The 22364-nt window shown below is 36.6% G+C and overlaps 1 protein-coding gene across 4 annotated transcripts in view; it reads right to left on the reverse strand.

Moving 5' to 3' along the window:
• The window catches only part of PDE7A (phosphodiesterase 7A), a 111205-nt gene that overhangs the window by 61370 nt on the left and 27471 nt on the right, over window positions 1-22364 (reverse strand). Inside the window, exon 1 of one of the 4 annotated variants that reach the window (XM_032882650.1) lies at window positions 1191-1370. The exons of the other annotated variants lie outside the window; for them this stretch is intronic. Within the exon in view, the coding sequence (XP_032738541.1) occupies window positions 1191-1250 (60 nt within the window). The 5' untranslated portion in view covers window positions 1251-1370. Of the gene's footprint in view, window positions 1-1190; window positions 1371-22364 lie in introns of those variants that run through there. 4 annotated transcript variants of the gene reach the window in all.

Here is a 22364-nt window from a genome sequence, read left to right on the forward strand (position 1 = left end):
GCTGTCATTAAAAATAAAAAATAAAAAATAAAAAAAATTTTTTTTTTGCTCGTTAGAGAAAAAGTAAAAACTCTCTGAAAACATTCACAACTCAATAAATTATTAATATTAACTTGACCTTCATTCAATAACCTGGTGAGCTAATCCTTTAAAAACAATGAGTAAACAGCTGTCAGTGCAACAAAATTAATTAACTTACAAAACACAAGGATTTTAAAAATTTGAGCACACTGTTTTTCTTTAAGAGATTTCTTCAATCATATTCACTAAGAAATCAAGACTACTTCAATAAGGGACCATTATGTTTAAAACATTATGTGAAAAATTATGTACCAATGATTAAAACTTTGCTTGAAAAAGAAACTTAATCTTATTGAACCTTTACATTACTTAGCAAATACTGAGGGCTTAATAAATTTTAAGTTAATATTCTTCAATTTCTTAATGCAGGAAGAAAAAAAAATGCAGGAAGAAAAAAAGCTGCATGATGGACTAAAGATCTAATCATTTTTATACAAGTATAGAAAAAATAATTTCACAAAGTATCATCTTAAATATTTCCTACATTAGTTTCAGACTTTTGTCCAGATGGCAAATGGCTAGCTTTCTAGCTAGCCTGATACTCAGAATTAAAGTTCAAAAACAACAGATACCTAATAATCTTACATTTTTCCCAACATATTAGAAGTATGTAGGTATAGTAGAAGGTATACATTTTAGTAGCAGCAAGACTTTAACAGAGAACATGATAGAGGGGAGTATTTAGTTTTTAAAAAGTTCATAACTGCTTAGAAATTCACAACAACTACACACTTAACATATTAGTAAATTCTTTACTTCCAAAGAGAATATTTAAAATATGTACACCAAAAGTATAAATTAATAATTAATCTTAGAAGCTGTATTTCTTTAATCATAAACTTCTTTAAGAGAATGATACTGAGAGAAGCTACTCGATATCAAGGAATAATACCCTAAAAAAGCTCTTGAAAGGAGTAAGAAGGTGGGAAAAGAAATAAAAAGTCCACACTTAATTACAATTAACCTTTTCAGCTGACAGTAAAACTCATAGCTCTTTTAATCAGAGAAGTAAAAGCCGAAGCAAAAGAAGAAACTCCTAGCAATTCTATTCCAACCAAATACATAAACTAATGATTAATGTCACAATCCTAAAAATAAAGATGGCCTACCTTAGAGGCGATCCACTTGAGAACAACCACAGCCAGACACCAGATCAATGTAATTCCCATTGGATCAATCAAAAGCCCACTGCATAATCTCCCTCCTCTTCCAGCAGGCAATAAGCAAGGAAGACTTGTTACAAGTTTGATAATAACCAGCTGTCCTGAGGCAGAAGAGAGGGGACACTGACTGCCTTGAACCTCAAGCAGCTGCCTTCAAACAACGATCACCTGACTCCTCTGAGAATGCGCTGCCAGCCAGCCTTCCCTCAGCGAGTGCTTAATGCCACAACCCCAGGGTTGGGGTGGAACAGCTTGAGCAATGTTGGAAGAGGAAAGGAAAGAAAACCTTAGGGAGGGCTGACCTAACAGTCTCACAAGATATACACAAGAGAGGTCTCAGGCTAGCCCCAAACACTTCTATATCTTAATACTAACAGAGTGCTTTGACAGAACTTTCAAAAAATGTTTAGCAAAACACAAAATATCCTCATTTCTTTCACACAGACAAGCTTCACAGGTACGATGTTCCAGTACTTAAAAATATTAATGCATTTTATTCTATCTTTTCAAATTTTAACACTGAATTTGTTCAACGTTTTATTTCTTTTAAGGCTAGGATTACTTTATGAATGTTAGAGTCATTTATAAATGCTGTCTGCCCTATTTAACACTCTAATTCATTCATTTTAGATTTACTGGCAAAGGCCAATCTCACATGAATTTTCAATTAAAAGTATATTACTTCTAAGTCCTCACTGCCATCTCACTTACATTACCATATTTGGGGTACATGTCACCTTCTCTTGGCTGGTGAGTGAACTCTCTCGCAGCCGGGTGGGCCTATACTCCTCCACCTTCATGACCTCACAGCAGCTAGCAGGCTGCAAGTACTACTGCTGAGAAAGTCTGTCATGAAACTCCCATTCAAGTATTCTGCAAATATTTGTTAACTTTCTACTATGTACCAAGCCCTGTGCTAGATGCCAGGGCCACAATCCTTCAGTAAAAACAGAAATGGCCCCTGCGCTTGTGAAGCTTACAGTTTAGTCAGAGTCTACTTTAATCAAAGTCTCAAACGTAAATATAAAATTGCCAGTGTAACAAGTATAATGAAGTGGGGAGAAGAACTGCCAACACAGTCTGGATCTGACCTAATTCAGAGGAGTGGGACTTCCTCACAGTTCCTGAAACGAAGGGGCAAGCACATAAAGAGGACAGGCAGAATGATCAGGGCAGGCACGACGACGACGCATGACGGCCAAGCAGCTATGAAAACAGAGCAAGGTAAAAAGAGACAGGAAGACCAGGGGAGGCTGGAAAGCAGGGCGAGTCAAGTGGGCCATGCGCAAGTGTTTTACCTTCATCCTAACACCTAATCCCAACCTAAAGAACTTTTGCAGGTGCTGGTCAAGGACAGCTATGCGGTGGGAGCTGGATGGGCAGGGCCACTGCAGAGGTCCAGGAGAGGGGAGAAGAGCCCAAGCTGGGTGCTAGAGATGAAGCGGAGGGGAAGGGAGTGGCTGGCTGGAGAAATACTCAGGACATGACAGGACTGTCACAGACTGTAGTCTGTGACAAGACAGAGGCGTCTGCAAGGCAACAGTCCACAAAGAATGGTTCTAAAGTATCTGAAATAGCCCTAACGGGTCAAATACTAACGTAATGCTATTTTCATGATCCAATCCTCAGTACAAAGAAGTTTATTTAAAAGAAAAGTTAATTCGAGACCTGTCAAGAAGAAGCATAAATTAAATTAGCAGATCTAAATCAAAATTTTCCTAAATTGAAACCGTTCAGAACACATGGTCCTACATTTCTCACTCTACCTTATACATTATGTATGTCTCTTCCTGCTACTGAAGCAACAAGCTGTAATTCAATCCTTGCACAAACGGAGAATTTTTTGTCGGGAAACTAGGTGTGATATGAGATTGGCAGAGTCTTTCATTATTCTCTGTATTCTAGTAGGACTCCAGCAACAAAACTGAAAGGATGCCCAGGAATAGGATCAAGCTGCAGAATGCGTATTAGCCTGTCTCAGGAACAATGCTGGTGGCCATGGGTGAGGGGCTGTGCAGCCCGGGCCAGGGCTAACACGGGCTTGAGGTCGCTATTTGCTGCTCTATCCCTAGCCACACACTCCGAATTAGCCCATCACCGTGACGCTCAGCCCAGGAGGACTTCTCAGTTTCACACTTCCTTTCCAATCAGCTGCTTAAGGAGTCAAATTTTGAGAAGCAAATACAAGATTGCTGTTTTGGGTACAATAGTTTAATATTTTTATAAAAGTCTTTTTGACTAAAGGTGAGCTCAAGAATCTGCACTTTCATGGAGTCTAAAAAGGATCGATCAGGAAAAAAAGGAAAGAATAAGAATTGAGACAAAAATTAAGGGGGGGAAAAAGGCTGTAAGAAAGGCAGTCCCAGAAGTTCTGTCACTTAAATGAATTTCTGTCAAGTTTATTTCCACCACCTCAAAACTCTCCTGGGTTTAGAGACAAGAGCCTGGGTTTCTTTCCCGGCTTTAATGCTAAGAGCTGAGTGACACTGAACAAGTAATCACTTTGCCGGGCCTTATTTTCCTCACCTTCGCAGGACTTAGATAACATCTGTACAAGAATACCTTGCTCATAGTAGGCTCTCAATAAATTTTAGCCAAATGAGAATTAAACACTTAAGACAAGAATGATACTGAAAAATCACTCCAGCTTCAACCTAACAACAGACTGAACTGAAATCACAATGGTCCATGAAGGGAACCTGCACGTGCTTGCCTAGGGCCCTCAGAAACATTTTTCTGAGTCCTAGGAGAGTGAGGTCTTAGCTTTCATTTTTCACACTAGGCACAGGTTGGCTCCCTAAAGTGGTTTCACCAACATCTTCGTAAATTTGTACTCTGTGTCTGACAGTGAAATACAGAGATAATCAAGACACGATCCTCCCAGGTTAGAAAATTCTCTGTTTGAATAGAAACAGCTATTGAATTTATGCCTAAAAACCCCATAGATCATTGCTAATGATGCATACACATCACTCAATCTTACAAAAATCTCAGGCAATGCAATTCTTTTCTTAACACAGTACACTTACCTTTCTTAATGGCATGGATCTAATAGCTTTAAATGTTTTCCTTATTTTTTTTTAATTTTTTAAAAGATTTTATTTATTTATTGGACAGACAGAGATTACAAGTAGGCAGAGAGGCAGGCAGAGAGAGAGGAGAAAGCAGGCTCCCTGCTCAGAGTCCCAGGACTCTGAGATCATGACCTGAGTCAAAGGCAGAGGCTTTAACCCACTGAGCCACCCAGGCACCCCATGTTTTCCTTATTTTAAGATATGAAATATTTACCACTAATTTATGTGTATCGGTTACAAGGACTTCCTTTAATAATAAAAATATGTCGGTAAGATGAAATAAAAGCAAAAGCTGTTATCAAACTAGTGTGAATACTCGTTTGCATTATGTTCACTTCATAGAAAATTCTCCTAGAAATTAATCTTCCCAGATTGAATCATGTAACTTATTATTCCATAGAGAAATAGCTGTGTCTCTCACACTAATAACAAATGTATCCTTTTACATTAACTTTTCTCACCTCCGCCTTATTGAAACCTGGCAGAGTAACAAAAAAAAATCAAACTATACTAGAAAAATTAGTGCACAGGATACAACTAAGCTTCAAAACCAGAATTCAATACTTTAAGAAGAAAGCATAAGACTTTTTACCTTTCTGGGGCTAATAAAACTACTATCTAAAAAATGAAAGTATTAAAAGAAGACCTCACTATTTTAAAACTGTGATCAATAGAAAGAAAAGACATGACTTTGATCACTGTGTTTTAGGGAAGTAATCCAAGTGCAAATTTTATTCCTGGGGCTCTCTGCCACCCACAGGACACCTGTCAATCTTGGCAATAGCCTTTAGCTATCCATATAGAGACTCAGCATGTCCTTCCCTTGACCAAATTAGGCTAACCTCATCTGCATTGACATCAGTGTCTATAATTTTGGATTCTCATGGACAGAAATAGCCTATCCCAGAGTTCTTTATACAAATGTTGTGTCTGTGGAAAACTATAACCAATTTTATAATAGAAAAACGTGAACACTATAGTTAAAGCCCTCCAATTGTACTTTTATCATTTTGAATTCCAGCCAATTTTAATATCAAGCCATAAAGCAAAGCAGGGTTTTTGGTTCATTTCTTTCATTAAAATCCACATATCGGGGGTTCTTATTCTTCAAATAGTATGAGTTTCAAGAGATATGGAACTGACAAAAAAATAAACTTTGATAACAACAAATATTTTAAAACTATGGTAACATGGGAATTTTACCTGTCAATCAATACCTTTCTGTCATACTGATTTAGAGCTCTGAATTAAGTTTTTTGTTATATAGTATCACAGTAGCTGATGACAGCAGGCATATGGTTAGTCCTGGTATGAAAGAAAGAGTAAAAACACTTTGATACTTTACAAAGCTTCAAGTCTGTTTAGACTTGTTAAGTCTAACAATAGTCTGATAGTCTGTTACAGACAACTACCTCATGACATTAAAAGAACTTAGAGATTTGCTTATTGAACAACTGTTCTTAATATATCAAAAATTACAGAAAAATGGAAGTAGTCACAATTTTTAGAAGGAAATAACAGTAGTGTAGATCTGCAGAATGGGAACTTAAAAAAGGAGCATTCAGTGTGCATGCTGTAAGTGTAAGGCTACTAGTATGTTATTAGACCAGGAGAATGCCACAAAGATGGGACCCCTTAATTTCAGCAAAGCTGCACACAAAGTCTCTGGTGGCAACCTTAAACAAAACAGAACAATGTGAGTCCCATACTACAGTTAGGCAGACTCCAAGCTGGCTAAACGAACATACCCAGAAATTAAGTGCTTGATACCAAACAAGTGGAAGAATTCTAGAGGTAACTAACAGAACTCTGCGTCGGAACTTGTCTTGTTCCATAGTTTATTCACTGGGATGGGGTGCGGATCAGACAAATGCATATCAAATCTGCATATAACATGCAAAGGATAAACCAGCATGCTTACTTACAAATAACTTAAAAAAAGGTCAGGATATTTAATCTCTAAATTAATAAGAGACAGTAATTAAAGGCACTGAAAGCTAAGTATCCAGATCAAGGATGTTCCACTATTCTCAATACAGGACACATTTTAAAGACTCAGTTCAATTCTGAAAACACACTGGAAGATGCATATATACATGGCATTTTAAAATACAGATAAGAATAATATACAGGGGCGCCTGGGTGGCTCAGTGGGTTAAGCCTCTGCCTTCGGCTCAGGTCATGGTCCCAGGGTCCTGGGATCAAGCCCCGCATCGGGCTCTCTGCTCAGTGGGGAGCCTGCTTCCCCCTCTCTCTCTGCCTGCCTCTCCGCCTACCTGTGATCTTTATCTGTCAAATAAATAAATAAAATCTTTAAAAAAGAAAAGAATAATATACACAAGGAATAATAGTATTATGAACTGAGATGCTTTAGGCAGAGAAATAAAGAGAGACAGACAAGTGTTAAAGAGCTATGAGATAAAATAATCTAAAGGGGTTTAGCTCTACTCTGCAAAATTACAGAAGGTGAAATAAGACCAACCGGCAGTAAGTTTGCAGAAAACAGATCTTGACTCAATATTACTATCTAGGAACTTTCTACAACTTAAGCTATGTAAATTGAAAAGAGGTGCTTCAAACGCCTCTGTCAAGGAGGCTGTGGGACAGGCTGGAACAACCAATCTTCAAGTTCTCTGCCAATTCCAAAATTCCACAGTACTCTAACTGAATCAGAGACCGGAATTCAGGGAGGCTAAGGCACTTGAAATTTGTAAGGTAGAGCACCAGAGAAAAAAAGTGTGAAGAAAATGGGCTCCAAAAGGCTGAAAGTGTGTCTCCTTGAGTCTTTGGCTAAATATTAAGTTAGTTATGTATAGTATGAGATTCCATGAGGCCAGAAGAACGACCAGGGTAAGAACTACTACAGGGGAGCTGGGAGACATGAGTCCCACCCAAACATGCACTGTAGAAAGCACTCACGAAATACCTGGGACATTCCAGAGAGACCCCAGAAATGCCATACCTTAGGAGAAGGGCAAAACTAGCCCATCAATGCAGAAAATTCTATTAAACAATACTGGTCTAGAGCCACACTAACAAAGCTCATAATATGCCAAAAAAGGATCAGGCTGATCAGAAAGTAACTAAATTACCTGCCAGATCAAAATTTAACACTCTTTTAAGAATGACAAAAAAAATTACAAATTAAGAGAATAAACAAGAAAAGGTAACCCGATCCAAGGGGTAAAAACAGTCAATAAAAACAAACCTGGAAATGATCAAGATGACGGAATTAGTAGAAAAGAACTTCTAAAATACTATTTTAATATATCCAAAGATTTAAAGGAAAACATACACACAATGAAAAAAGAAATTAAAACTTTTTTTAAAAAATGGATTACTTATAATTGATAAATACAGTATCCAAATTGCAAAATTCACAGTTGAGCTTAACAACAGAGTAAACACTGTAGAAAAAGAGATCAGTGGGAATTACAAACCTCTTCCAAATTTGATAGAGAACTATTAATCCAGATGTCAAAGCTCAATGAACTTCAAATAAGAAAAACACAAAACCACAAGATACATGATAATAAAGTTGCTGAAAATCAACTGATACCAAAAACACAATAAATGTAATCCAACATATTAATAGAATTAAAAACATCAATTATTTCAATTGACAAAGAAAAAACATTTAACAAAATTCAATGCCAATTATGATAAACACTCTTACTAAAATAGGAATAAATGAAAACTTCCTCACCCAATAAAGAATATCTATGAAAAATCTACAGCCATTCTCACACTTAGCAACAGAAAACAATGTTTTTGCTCTAACATCATGAACAAGGCAAGGATGTCTGTTTTACTACTTTAACATAGTATTAAAAACCAATGCATTAAGGCAAGAGAAAGAAACATAAGGCATACAAATTGGAAAGGAAGAAGAAAATCTATCTTTATTTGCACGACAGCTTATTTATGCAGAAAATCCTTAAGACTCTACAAAAAAACTACTATAACTAGTATTTACCAAGGTCACAAGACCAATATACAAAATCAATTGTATTTCCATATATTAATGAAAAATGTTTAGAACATGAAATTTAAAAAATATTATTTCCAATAGCATCCACAAACATGAACTACTAAGGGAAAAACTTAACAGAATGCATGCAACGAAAGTTGTACAGTGAAAACTATAAAACATTTTTGAGAGAAATTAAAGAACTAGGTAAATGGAGAAATATACTATGTTGTTACGGGAGTGAACTGTGTTCTCACAAGAGATATGCTGAACTCCTAACCCTGGATACCTGTGAATGTGACCTTATTTGGAAATAGGTTCTCTGCACATGTAATTAAGATGAGGGCATACTGAGTTAGAGTAAGTTCTGAATCCAGTATAACTGGTGTTCTTATAAGAAGAGAGAAATTTAGGGACGCCTGGGTGGCTCAGTGGGTTAAGCCTCTGCCTTCGGCTCTGGTCATGATCTCAGGGTCCTGGGATTGAGCCCCGCATCGGGCTCTCTGCTCAGCAGGGAGCCTGCTTCCACCCCCTCTCTCTGTCTGCCTCTCTGCCTGCTTATGATCTCTGTCAAATAAATACATAAAATCTTAAAAAAAAAAAGAAGAGAGAAATTTGGACACAGACACACAACCACACAGAGGAGAAAACCATACAAAGATGGAGACTGGAGTAATGCATCTATCTACAAGACAAGGAATGCCAAGGACTGCCAGCAATATCAGAAGTTAGGTGGGGAAGAGATTCTCCCCTAAAGCCCTAGAGACAGCTTGGTCATGCCAACACCTTAACCTCAGACTTCTAGCTTCCAGAACTGTGAGATAATCGTTTTCAATCATCTTAAACCACACACTTTGTGATACTCTGTGATGGAAGCCCTAGGAAACTAATACAAAACCTGTGGTGCCCATGGAGAATGACTTTATCTCAGGGATTTGTGAAAAATGCAAATTCAAGGTGCATCAAGGGTTTCATAAAAGCCTTGAAAGAGAAGTGAGCAAAAGAGAGAGCAATTTGGTAGCAATCCTCTATTAATCTAGACCATAGAGTAAAATTACCAAATGAGAGAAGACAAGATGGTTAAAACCAAATCTTAAGGCTCTCAAGCAGGGGAGGCCTGCGAAGGCAAAAGGCCAAAATTTACAAATGGTAACATTCAGATTAAATAGCACCCCCCCATTCTGTTTTTTTACCCCTCTTTCACACATATATGCAAATAATATTCCCTCTACACCTCAGTAACATTAAAGCCAGTAAGAAACCGCTTTGATAAAGAACAAAAAGCAAGTGAGAAGAAAGCTCAACAAAATTCAAATACCCTTTTAGGGCTTAAAGTTTCTTACAGACTTAGGCTAGAGAAAGAATTTTGGGTTCAGCTCTCCCTAATCTAGGCTCCTTCATCTTCATAGAAGATGAAAGCAAGGCACAGCAGCTAATACTGAAACTTCTTCCATCCAGTTCTATAACTGACACTGATTTGAAAGAAGCTGTTGAGAGAAATAGTGGCTAACCAAGACAAAAACCCATGTTCCTATTATATTATTGACTAGGTGGAGTGAATGAATCTCTTGTCAGTCTCTTAGATCACTTTCATTTCCAATTGTGGACTAGTTCAAAGAAATGCTCCTACCACTGAAAACTGAAAATAGTGGAAAATGCAGAAAATATCTACTGAAATGAGTCCATGAACTGGTAAGAATATAAGGAAAACTCAGGCAAAAACTACTTAAAAGCAGGAATGCACAAAGATAAGCAGAGTACTGAAGCTGGCTTCCATTTCAAGGTCAAAGGAGAGGGTAGAGGGGGTGCAGCTGAGCTTTGGATTTTTTGCAGACACATGGGTATATGGAACAAAAAACACCAAAGTCCAGGGTCTGGCCAAAGTATAGAGCATGTCCTAGTACTTTTAACTAATGGAATATACAATGGGCAACAATTACATTCTATGTTCATTAAAAAAAAATAGCTTGAATCAAATCATATGCAGTTTGACAACCACCATCCACTAGGAAAACGTAACAAATTTATGTAGGCTGGCAAAAGACTGCCATATTTTGGATTTGCTACAATTCTGAACTTGACTGCAAAGACAGTTAAGATTAACTAATGCTACCTCAAGAAGCTCTAACTAGAACAACATATAAAAGCAGTTTATTGAGGTTCAGAGAAAGGAGTTACTTTCTCTTAAATTAACACCAATTGTTTACATTTAATAAAATGAAGAGAAAAGGAAGCCTTCTGTACTTAGCACATATAATTATAATGCTTTGTTTAAAACAGAATACACAAAGATTTAAAAAGACGAAAATAACTTTTAATTTACATTGAAGTACATAGTACTTATTCAAAAGAAATTTAAAATCTAACTTGTATCACCTAACATCAACAAAACTCTCACTAAAAAAATCTTTTCTTCATAGAGACATAAAGTAGAATAGAGGTTACCACAGCTGGGGAAAGAGGGGAGGAAATTACTGTTTTATGGACATACAGTCTTTGTGTGGCATGATGAAAAAGTTGGGAAATAGATACTGGTGATGGTTGTAGAAAACTGTGAGTATACTTAATGCCACTGAATTGTGCTTCCCAAAATGGTTAAAATGGCAAATTCTAGGTTAGGTACAGTTTAGCATGATAAAAAAAAAAATACATACAAAAAACTATTTTCATCTAATTTGCCTTAAAGTTTGGAATTCTCTTAAGTCTAAAATGCATGTAAATAAGTATCCTCTAAAAATTGGACTAGGAAAGCAGAGGCTTTGGGTTATGTAATCATAGATTCAAATCTGAGGTAGACTCAAATCTACCCTTCCTAACCACAGACTCTTGATACATGTTACATTCTAAAAGCTTCAGTTTCCTCCACCTGGAAAATGGGAAAGTACTTGCACACAAAGTTTTAGGAAGGATTACAGCAAACAGCTACAGTATGCATGAAGATAATCCAGGAACTTCACACCAAGGGATTTTTATTCAGTTCTCTTCTTCATATGAAGAGTTATTAACTAAAATATACAAACCTTTAAAAATCACCTAACACCCTTTAAGCAGTGCTTGATAATATATTCAAGCATACAAAACTTGATTCAAATTCTTTAAAATGGCTTTTCCCTCTCTGTTTATCAACCAGCTCTTACTTTTTTAAAAAAGATTTATTTATTTAAGAGAGAGAGAGAGAATGAATGTGGTGGGGAGGGGCGGAGGGAGAGAAACTCAAGCAGACTCCCCACTGAATGTAGTGCCTGAAGTGGGCCTCAATCCCAGGACCCTGAGATGATGACCTGAGCCAAAATCACGAGCTGGACACCCACCTGATCGAGTCACTCAGGCTCCCCTGAACCCAGCTCTTATCTAAATTGCCAGTTTCTCTAAGTTACAATATGAGGCAGTCAGGAGTATTAAAAAAACAAAACAAACAACTTATTGTTAAGTAAAAGAAATCTGACTATAAATACTCTCCTTTTCAATTTTTTGCCAGCTGCCACCCAATGGTAATAGTCCATTTACAGTCATCTCCATCAACAACAGGCATGCACTTAACAATATTAAACCAGTCAGGAATTTGCCCAAAGTAGTGTACAGTCTAGATCACAATTTTACTCTTTTAGGAAATGAGACATGGCTGGCATAGGTGGTGTTTAATCTTCTTAAGTATCAAATACTTTGCATACCCCAACATGATACAAGTTAATCTTCTCATACCCTGAATTGCATTTTTTTTAATCTGCACATTATGATGTCTGACAATCTTAAGAAACCATTCTAGCTGGGAAGAGACTGCCTGTCCCAGAGCTAGCCAATGCTTGGGAGACAGCAAAGGGCCCAGCCAGGAGCTTGTCCTTGATGTGCAAACTAATTCAGAGCCAGACCTTCTCCATCAGATCCTTTTCCCCAAAGGCCTTAATCACCCAGAGCCAGGTACTAGGCATCTAGAACCACTCCAGCCCAGAGCACACCAAAGTTATTTAAATCTGCCAACCATAAATCATTCACTCTGCCCTGCCTTTCCCTGGGAACCCCCAACTAAGACTGTGGCTCTAATGCTCTCCTTTCATTCTGGTCTTCTGCCTGCTGATCACCTGGTGCTTTCCCTGTGGCCCTGCAGGGTGTGCTCTGTCTCCTGTCTGAGTATAATAAACTTTGTTTTTCCTCAAGCCTTTCCTGTGTCTCTTCTTGTGGCTGCACCTATCAGCTAAGAATACAAAACACATCCACTGATTGAGAAAATACAAAACATTATTTTGAGTTCAGTAGTTATGTTTAAATAATTTTACTTAATCACAATAGTATCTACTTATATTTGAAACACACTAGTACTGTATGTTTGGGATTTATATTTTTAAGTTAACTATTTCAAATACATATTCAAATAATGTTTCAATACATGTGGACTCATGAATCCCTTGCTAAATTCCCAGATTCTCCTGGGATTTGCCATTATCATTTGGGAACCACTGGCCAGAGGATGATAAGGCAAGGTGTGTGTGTATATGCACAACACTGCTCCCCCACCCCAATCCGCCCCATATCCCCACCTCTGACACACACTTCTGGAAGAGATACGCCCATTCAGTATACCATCATCTCTCTTTTAAAAAGCTGATATAAGAAAAAAAAAAAAGTGTTGAAATGGGACACACCAAAAAGCATAGAATAACTAACCCTCTCATCGAACTGTACACACAGCACTTTATCATACATCTTTCCTTACCTCATAGCATGCTGTATTACCAAGAAGATACAGAAAACCACTTAAATTTGTCTTTTATGGCACAAATTTAACCTTTTTCTTTTTTAATCTCATTTCCCCCTATACATATCCTAATTCTAGCCAATTAATCAAGATTTCCTACACAGAGTCTAGACATTACTGCTGCCATACTTGTACACTCATTTCCTCAATATAGGCTGGATTTCCTATTAGGAAAGTCATGTCCCTATTAACACCTCAAACACATATTTGTAGAAAGACAAAAATGAAACCCAGTCATTTTTGGCTATAACAATGGCTTATTTCAAGATTTACTGGAAAACTTAAAAAAACTAAAATGGGTAATTTGATATAGTTGAAGATTTTAGTTCATTCCATGAACAATTAAGAACCAGTTAAGTGTAATACAGGCAGTTACAACAAATGAATAAAATAAATTCAAAGAGCCTCTTGTTTAAAACCTAGAATATAGACTGGTAGCATAGGAATTTTGTTAATCTGAGCAAATATTTCAAGTACAGTTGATTTTTAATATTTTATTTATCTATTTATTTATTTATTTATTTGAGAGAGGGAGAGGGAGAGTATACAAGCAGGGGTAGCAGCAGGCAGAGGGAGAGAGAGAAGTAGGCTGCTTACTGAGCACGGAGCCCGATGTGGGGCTCGATCCCAGGACCCTGAGATCATGACCTGAGTGGAAGGCAGACGCTTAACCGACTCAGCCACACAGGTGCCCCTGAAGTACAGTTGATTTTTAAATGATGACTCTTGTTCACTGAAAAGTCTGTAAAGTTTCAAGTACAAAACAATTTCCAAAATTAGGTGAACATTTAACTAGTAGACAGCTATCACCCTATACATAAAAAATTTTTTATTGTATTATTATACTTTACAACTTTTTAAGTCTTTCTTACATTATTATTTGAATGTAAATTGATACAATCTTTCTGGAAAGTAATTTGGCAATGTATATCAAGATTTGAAACTAAATCTAACGTTTTAACCAGCCATACCTCTTCCAGGAATTAATCTTAAGGAAATTATCATGAATAAGCATGAAGATTTAGCTACAAAGATTTTCATCACAGCATTGTTCATAATGAAAAACTGAAACTTCTAAATATCTGACAGTAAGAGATTGATTAGCTAATTATAAAAATAGAAATACAGAATATTTAAATCATTTAAAGTGACTGCCGTAAAATATACATACTCAAACTGTTTTGAAACTTCCTATAACTCTTGGATACTTTTAACTATCTAAAATCTGTAGTAATAGTAATGCACATATTTAATATGTAAGTGCATAGAGGCAGAAATGGAAGACTAGTTCTCAGGGGCTAGGGAAGGAGAGCGTGATGAGTGATTGTTAACAGGTAGTTTTAGGTGATGAAAGTGTTCTAAAAGTAGATAGTAGTGAAGGTGTGCAATATTGCACAACTTTGAATAAAAACCACTGTACATTCTAGAAGAGTGAATTTGAAAGGTACGTGAATCATTTCTCAAAAAAATGTACATATTCAAACATTTAAAAAAAATTTTTAAGATTTTATTTACGTGTAAGAGGATAGCGAGAGACAGCATAGGCCAGGAGAAGCAGGCTCCCCGCTGAGCAGGGAGCCTGATGTGGGGTTCAATCCCAGGGCCCTTGGATCATGAACTGAGCCAAAGGCAGACACTTAACTGAATGAGCCACCCAGGCACCCCTCAAACATTTAAAAATCTTAACTGTTACATATGTTATATATTAAAGTATATATAAATTATAAATACAGATATACTTTACACAAATCTTAAAGTAGGCCATCCATTGGCATCTCTGTGCAAGTATCTGAATGTTTTATATGTGTGTTACTCATGAGCAAAGTTGGTCTCTGAATGGACCTTCTATTTTCATTTAGGACTGTGCGTGATTCCTCATGTAAAATTATGATCTGCTAAATCAACTGAACTCCTCAAACAAATGCAAGGCAAAGCTCACATGCATCTGTTCACATATTTCACTATAACAAAGCGGTTTTATACTAACAGATGAACATGCAAGAGCACCATTGGGATTGTATAATTTTAAATGCTTATTGCAACTTTGGCATACTTCTCAAACTTTTATATTCATGACAAATAAAATGGATGGAATTTTAGATAATTATTACTAACTCCACAGTGAAACCAAAATTTCTGACTTTTTCCTTCAAACTTCTGGGTCACTATAAGTATTCTGAAACCATGAGGGAAGCTTTAAATACTAATTAACATTTTTAAAACAGCTTTCTTGAGATACAGTGCACAAACCATACAATTCACCTATTTAAATACATAGTACAATGGTTTTCAGTATACCTAGATAGGTGCAAACATCACCACTGTTAATTTTAGAATATTTCATCAACCCAAAGGAAACCTCATACTCATAAGCAGTTATTCTCCATTCCCCCCTCCCTCCCCTCCAGTCCCTGGCAAACACCAATCTGCTTTTTGTCCTTATTCCCATAAGGACATTCCGGGTATTTCATATAAATGGAATCATACACTGTCACCTTTTGTGTCTGGTTTATTTCACTTAGAAAAAGTTTTCTAGGTTCATCCAAGTTGTAACAAGTATTAGAAATTCATTCCTTTTTATGGTTGAATAACATTCCACTGTATGGATATACCACATTTCATTTATTCATCATGTGATGGACATTTGGGTTATTTCTACTTTTTGGCTATTTGAAAAACACTCCTATAAACACTCAAGTATAAGTATTTGTGTGGACCTCTTTCCATTTCCCTTAGAAGTGAAATTGCTGTGTCATTTGGTAACTCTATGTTTAGCATTTTGAGGAACTGCCAAAATGTTTTCCAAAGTGGCTGCACCATTTTACATTCCAAACAGCAGCGTGTGAGGGTTCTGATTTCTCCACATCCTTGCCAGCACTTATTATTTTTTATTCTAGCTGTCTCTCATTGTGGTTTTGATTTGCATTTCCCTGATGCAAATGATGTGGGAAGCATCTCTTCATGTGCTTATCAGTCATTTGTTTATCTTTTTTGAGAAATGCCTATTCAGATCCTTGGCCCATTTTTTAAATTGGGAGTTGTCTTTTTTACTATTGAATCGTAAGAGTTCCTTATACACTCTAGATGTAAGTCCCTTATTATATGTTTGCAATGATTTTTTTTTCCTCCCATTTTGTGGCCTTTTTACCTTTTTGATAGTGTCCTCTAAAGCACAAGTGTTTAATTTTGATGAAGTCTAACACATCTATTTTTTCTTTTGTTGCTCATGCTTTTGGTGTCGTATTTAAAAATCCTTTGCCAAATCCAAGGTCATAAAAATTTACCCTATGTTTTCTTCTAAGAGTTTTATAGTTTAGTTCTTAAAATTAGTTCTGGATCCATTTTAAGTCATAAGGATCAACTTCATCCTTTTCCCTGTGGCTACTCAATTGTTCTACCACAATTACTGAAAAAGCTATTTCTTTCCCCATGGAATTGTCTTGGCACTCTTCCCAAAAATCAGTTGACCATGGGTTTATTTCTCCACTCTCAATTCTATTTCACTGATCCCTGGGTCTCCAAGGTAAGTATTTAAGTTAAGAACTATAAGTGCCTGTATCATACTGTTTGGATCACTGTGGCTTTGTAGTAAGTTTTAAAATCAGAGACTATGGGTCCTTCTACTTTGTTCTTTAAGATTGTTTTGGGGTCCCTTGCAATTCCACATAAATGTTCTTTTTTTAAGATTTATTTTTGCAAGAGAGAGAGGGAGCATGAGAACAATGGAGGCAGGGGAGGCCAGAGGGAGCAGAGAAAGCAGCAGACTCCTGCTAAGCAGGGAGCCCCATACGGGAACTGATCCCAGGACTACCTGAGCCAAAGGCAAGCACTTAACCGACTGAGCGACCCAAGCATCCCCCATATAAATTTTCAAAATTAGCTTTTCAACTTCTACAGAGAAGTCAGCAGGGATTCTAAAGAAGACTGTACTGAATCTGAAGATCAATCTGAGGAGTACTGCCACCTTAATAATAATGGGTCTTTTAATCTATGAACACGGGGTACTTTTCCACTTACGTGGATCTTCAAGTTCTTTAAATAATCTTTTCTGGTTTTCAGAGAGTAAGTTTTGTACTGCTTTGGTTAAATTTATTCCTAGGCATTTTATTCTTTTTAATGTTATTGTAAATGGAATTGTTCTAAGTTCACTTTTGGGTTACTCATCTCAAGTGTAAAGAAACATAACTGATTTCTTTCCCCCAAACACACATGACTGATTTTTGTATATTGATCTTGTATCCTGCAACACTGCTGAACTCATTTATTAGTTCTAATAATTCTTTAGTAGATTCCTTCATTATTTTCTATATAGATCATGTCATCTGTGAGTAGGATTTTACTACTTCTTTTCCAATTTGGATGTCTTTTCTTTTTCTTGCCTAATTGATCTGGTTAGAACCTCTAGCACAATGTTGAACAGAAGTAGCATAAGTGGATATCCTTGTCTTGTTCCAGATGTTATGAGCGAAAGCAACCAGTCTTTCATCATCATGTATGATATTAGCTGTGGGTTTTTCATAGATGCCTTTTGATCAGGTTAAGGAAATGCACCTCTACTCCTAGGTTTGAGTGTTTTGTTATGAAAGGATGTTGGATTTTTGCCAAGTGCTTTTTTTTGCATCTATTTATACAATCATTTGGCTTTTATTATTCTACTGAAATGGTGCATTACAATAATTTATAATAATTTCTGGATGCTAAGCCAACCTTGAATTCCTGAGATGAATCCTACTTGGTCATGGTATATAATTCTCTCTTATGTTGCTATTTTCAGTTAGTATTTTGTTTAGGACTTTTGTGTCCATATTCATAACAGATATTGGTCTGTAGTCTCCTTGTGATTTTTTGTTGTTGTTGTTGGGTTTTGTTATATTGGCCTCATAGAAATAGGTGGGAAGAATACTGTAAACATTTGCAACTTTTCTGAATAAATGAAAAACTTACCATACAATCAGAATAGAAACATACAAATTGAAGCTGATAATACAACTGGAAGTGACATCCCAACACCAGTGCAGCAGACCCTGTTGGTTATACAACCATTATCCACCTTCTTCTTCTCCTCCCTAAAAGGATCAACATTTTGTTCAGATGTCTAGCAGCCATGTGCTTCAGGGGAGTGCGGCTGCAGCTTCAGACCTGAAAAGTGGACCCTGATTGGTCCAAACAAATCGTAATGGTTCCATCTTGCTTGCCAGAGGCTAGTTTTTGTTTTTTGTTTTTCTTTTTTGTTTTTTGACAGAGAGAGATCACAAGTAGACAGAGAGGCAGGCAGAGAGAGAGAAGGAAGCAGGCTCCCTGTTGAATAGAGAGCCCGATGCAGGACTCGATCCCAGGACCCTGAGACCACGACCTGAGCCCAAGGCAGCAGCTTAACCCACTGAGCCACCCAGGCACCCTGCCAGAGGCTAGTTTGAAAATGGCAATGTGATACAATCAGGTGTGATGGAAACTCTGCTAAAGGAGCCTCACGGAATTTGTTGTTGTTGTTGTTGTTTGTTTTTTGGGCTTTTTGTTTTTGTTTTTCTTTTTTTTGCACTTAAAATGATACAAAAGGAAAGAGACATCCCTCTCTTCCCCTGGAAGCTGTCATGTCTGGATACATGGAACTGTATCACTTTGCAACCATGACAAAATCTGCCGTGAGGACAACTCCGACACACTGAAGACAGCAAAACAGAAAGAAAGCACACAGGTCGGTGACGATGCTGCTGAGCTGCCGAGTTAACCAAATCTGGAACCACCCAACCTTACTGTAAATATACTGCAGAAATCGGCAAGCGCCACAAATCAGGTAGGTTTTTCCTTCAGAGATCCAAAGGAATCTTGTCTTTATAGAAATGTATTCTCTGGATAGTTTATATAAATGGAATCATTACACTAAGTGATCTTTTGTGTCTGGCTTATTTCAGTTAGCATAACATTTTCTAGGTTCATCCAAGTTGTAGGTAATAAGCATTTACTAGAAAACCACTGGATACAACCCTATTTCAAATTTTTTTGTTCATCAAATAATTTTTATTCCCATAGTAAAGTTGTAAATTAGCAATATAAAAATTTTACCAATAAAACACTGCATTAATTTGGGTTTCTAATAAGACTTTATTTAGAAAAAAGTCTCTAGTATTTGAAATACTGCTATATTTCATAATATGAAAAATTATTATAAGTTTAAAAAACTGATTATAAAACATTATGCACAGTAAGAGGCAGAGAAAAAGAATACATTTAGATAGATACTAGAATTGTTGGGCTCAACATCAATATGTTCACACTGTTATCTCTGGTGGTAGGATTACAGAGGATTTTGATATTTTTGCCTGTTTTTTTCCCCCTAAATTTCCTTCATAAATATGTATTAACTTAGTAATAAAGAAAAATGTAATTCATTCTTTTAAAAGGAAAAATTTCAGTATTTTTTCTTCATGAGTAAATGAAGACACACTATTTTTTCTTCCATTTTTGTCTGGGAAGAGCCTATATAAACCTTGTACGTAGTTTTTAAATTGGGTGATTGTGACATGTATAGTATTAAGCTATACATGTTCTCTGACCCCCTCAAAAAGAAGTTGTAGGCTTGGGGCGCCTGGGTGGCTCAGTGGGTTAAAGCCTCTGCCTTCAGCTCAGGTCATGATCCCAGGGTCCTGGGATCAAGCCCCGCATTGGGCTCTCTGCTCAGCAGGGAGCCTGCTTCCCCCCTCTCTCTGCCTGCCTCTCTGCCTACTTGTGATCTCTGTCAAATAAATAAATAAAATCTTAAAAAAAAAAAAAAGAAGTTGTAGGCTTAAATTGAATTATAATATGCATTATAAGAAGAGTGCTACATTGTTCATACAATCACTTTCGAAATAAGATCTGAGCCAAGGTCTCTCCTATTTTGAAATATGCACGTGATCGGATTTCACTGACTCTACTCCTAAAGATAATGAAGCAAAGGAGCATTGACCAGGTGTCACAAGATTTATTTTCTAGGTCTAGAGATAAACCTGATTAGCCATGTGACCTCTGGCAAGCAGCAATCTCTCTGAATCTAAACCTTACCTGTTAAATGGGGCAAAGACCTACCCATTTCTCCTCATAGGATGAGGAGAAGTAGATGAAAGATCAAGTGAAAGATGGTATTGTACGTCACCAAAGCATTACATACACATCTTAAGTCTGGTAACAATTGTACTTTGTACCACAATGATAAAAAGTCAGCCTTACAATCAGCAAGGTATGATGCCAGTTTCCCTGGTAACAAGTTAACTTCCACACTGCTTTAAAGATATTTGCGTGTGTGTAAAATCTCTTTTCTTTGCTGCTTTACTGTTTTTAACTTGCCTCTAAAAATACTGGAATGATGTAAACAAAGCACTGGTACCACAACATGACACTGGATGGAGAGAGAAAACTATAGATCATTTTCAGTAAGAAATACTGTTGCAAAGATCCTAACCATGATACTAGAAGGTACACTCCTAAAAATAATACAGTTCAACCATGTAAGAATTATTCCAGAAATATAAGGGTAAGTTAATATTAGTCTACCTATTAAGATAATTTACTAAATTAGTAGACTGAAGGTGAAAAATTTTAAGCATCTCAATAGATGCGCAAAAATGTACTTGAATAATATAACCATTCCCAAATAAATACTCCAAATGAATAAAAAAAAAGCAAAATTACCGTTTTGAAAGTGATGCACTGTCTGCTGATGTTCATGAAATAAGGTATTGAAAAACTGTTAGAAACAGTATGAAAATTCAGTATACAGCTATTATAAAATTAACTATGGAAAATCAATAGTTTGCTTATATCCAATTAGGTAGAAAACATAATGAGAGAAAAGATTCCATTTATAACTGCAACTTAGTAAAAGTAAACCTGGGTACAAAAATCAATAGTTTGCTTATATCCAATTAGGTAGAAAACATAAGGAGAGAAAAGATTCCATTTATAACTACAGCTGAGTAAAAGTAAACCTGGGTATAAACAATAAATGATAAAGGGCATTAATAAGGAAAATTTTAATATCTACTGAAGGATCTCAAAGAAGACTGGAATAGGGAGATTCAGTATTAGTAGTAATGAGGAGGAGGAGAAAGGGGAAGATGAGAGCAGTTTCATCAGTCAGGCTCCCAGCAGGGAAATGATGGCACATTCACAGGGCTAGCAATAGCAGGGAGCTGTTATCACTGTTACTACTAGACCCTAGTAAGGCCTCTCGCTATGGGAGAGGAACCAACCCTGGCAGAAAGTGCGGCCGTAGGTAAACAAACACAACTCTATAGGGTAAGGGGCTGGGAAATATACCCTCTTTCCTCCCACACACTCATCATCTCCTACCCATAGGTAGACAAACACATCTCTACAGGGTAAGAGGCTGGGAAATATACCCTCTTTCCTCCCATGCACTCATCATCTCCTACAAGACCTCCCATTGGCCAAATCCAACAAGAAACCAGAGGGCTGGAGAGCTTGGATGATGTATTCCACAGAGGTCAGCCTCCTGGGGCATAGAGCAAGACAGAGAAAGTGAAGAATATATTTGATGAGGCACTTACTCTATGCCAGGCACTGCTCTAACCACTTTAGGTGAATTAATTCTCATAATGTCAATTTGCCCAAACTGCAAAATCAAACAATCCCAGTAAAAATACCAACAAACTATTTTACGGGTAGTGAGGGGGCAGAGGGGAGTTTCTGACTACCAATAAGTTCTTCTAGAATAATAAACACATATGCAAGATTAGGTAGGGAAAAAAAGAGGGGAGAGAATGGTCCTATTAAATATTAAAATGTTATTAAGCTGTAATAATTAAAAGTTTAATGCTACCACATGAATAGACTGATCAATGAAACAGAATTAGAGTCCAGAAATAGACCAAACAGATGCAAGAATTTCACATATGGTAGAGGTAGCACTTTAAATAAATGGGGAAAAGATATATTATATAATAAATGATTTAGGAGAAACTAAATAGTGAGTGGAGGAAAAAAGCACTAGATTCCTGACTTATTTCTTATATAACAATAAATTCCACATGGAGCAAAGATCAAAACATAAGGAATAAACTGTGGAAATAGAATTATCAAGAGAATAGTGTAAAAGGCTCTAGAAGAATACAAGAAAGAATATATTTATTATCCTGAAGCACAGAAAATAATATTCTAACTATAATATAGAACCAGAAGCCTTATAAGAGGAAAAAATGAGACATTTCATTAAACAGATACAAAACTAATACATAAAAATTTACCATAAGGTTATTAGTAATACTATAATAAGTCTTTACTTCCCTAATACTGGAAATATCTCTCATAATAAGAAAGTAATTGGA

The sequence above is a fragment of the Lontra canadensis genome, unplaced genomic scaffold, assembly GCF_010015895.1.
Source record: "Lontra canadensis isolate GAN:19392208 unplaced genomic scaffold, GSC_riverotter_1.0 scaffold83, whole genome shotgun sequence".
NCBI lineage: Eukaryota > Metazoa > Chordata > Mammalia > Carnivora > Mustelidae > Lontra > Lontra canadensis.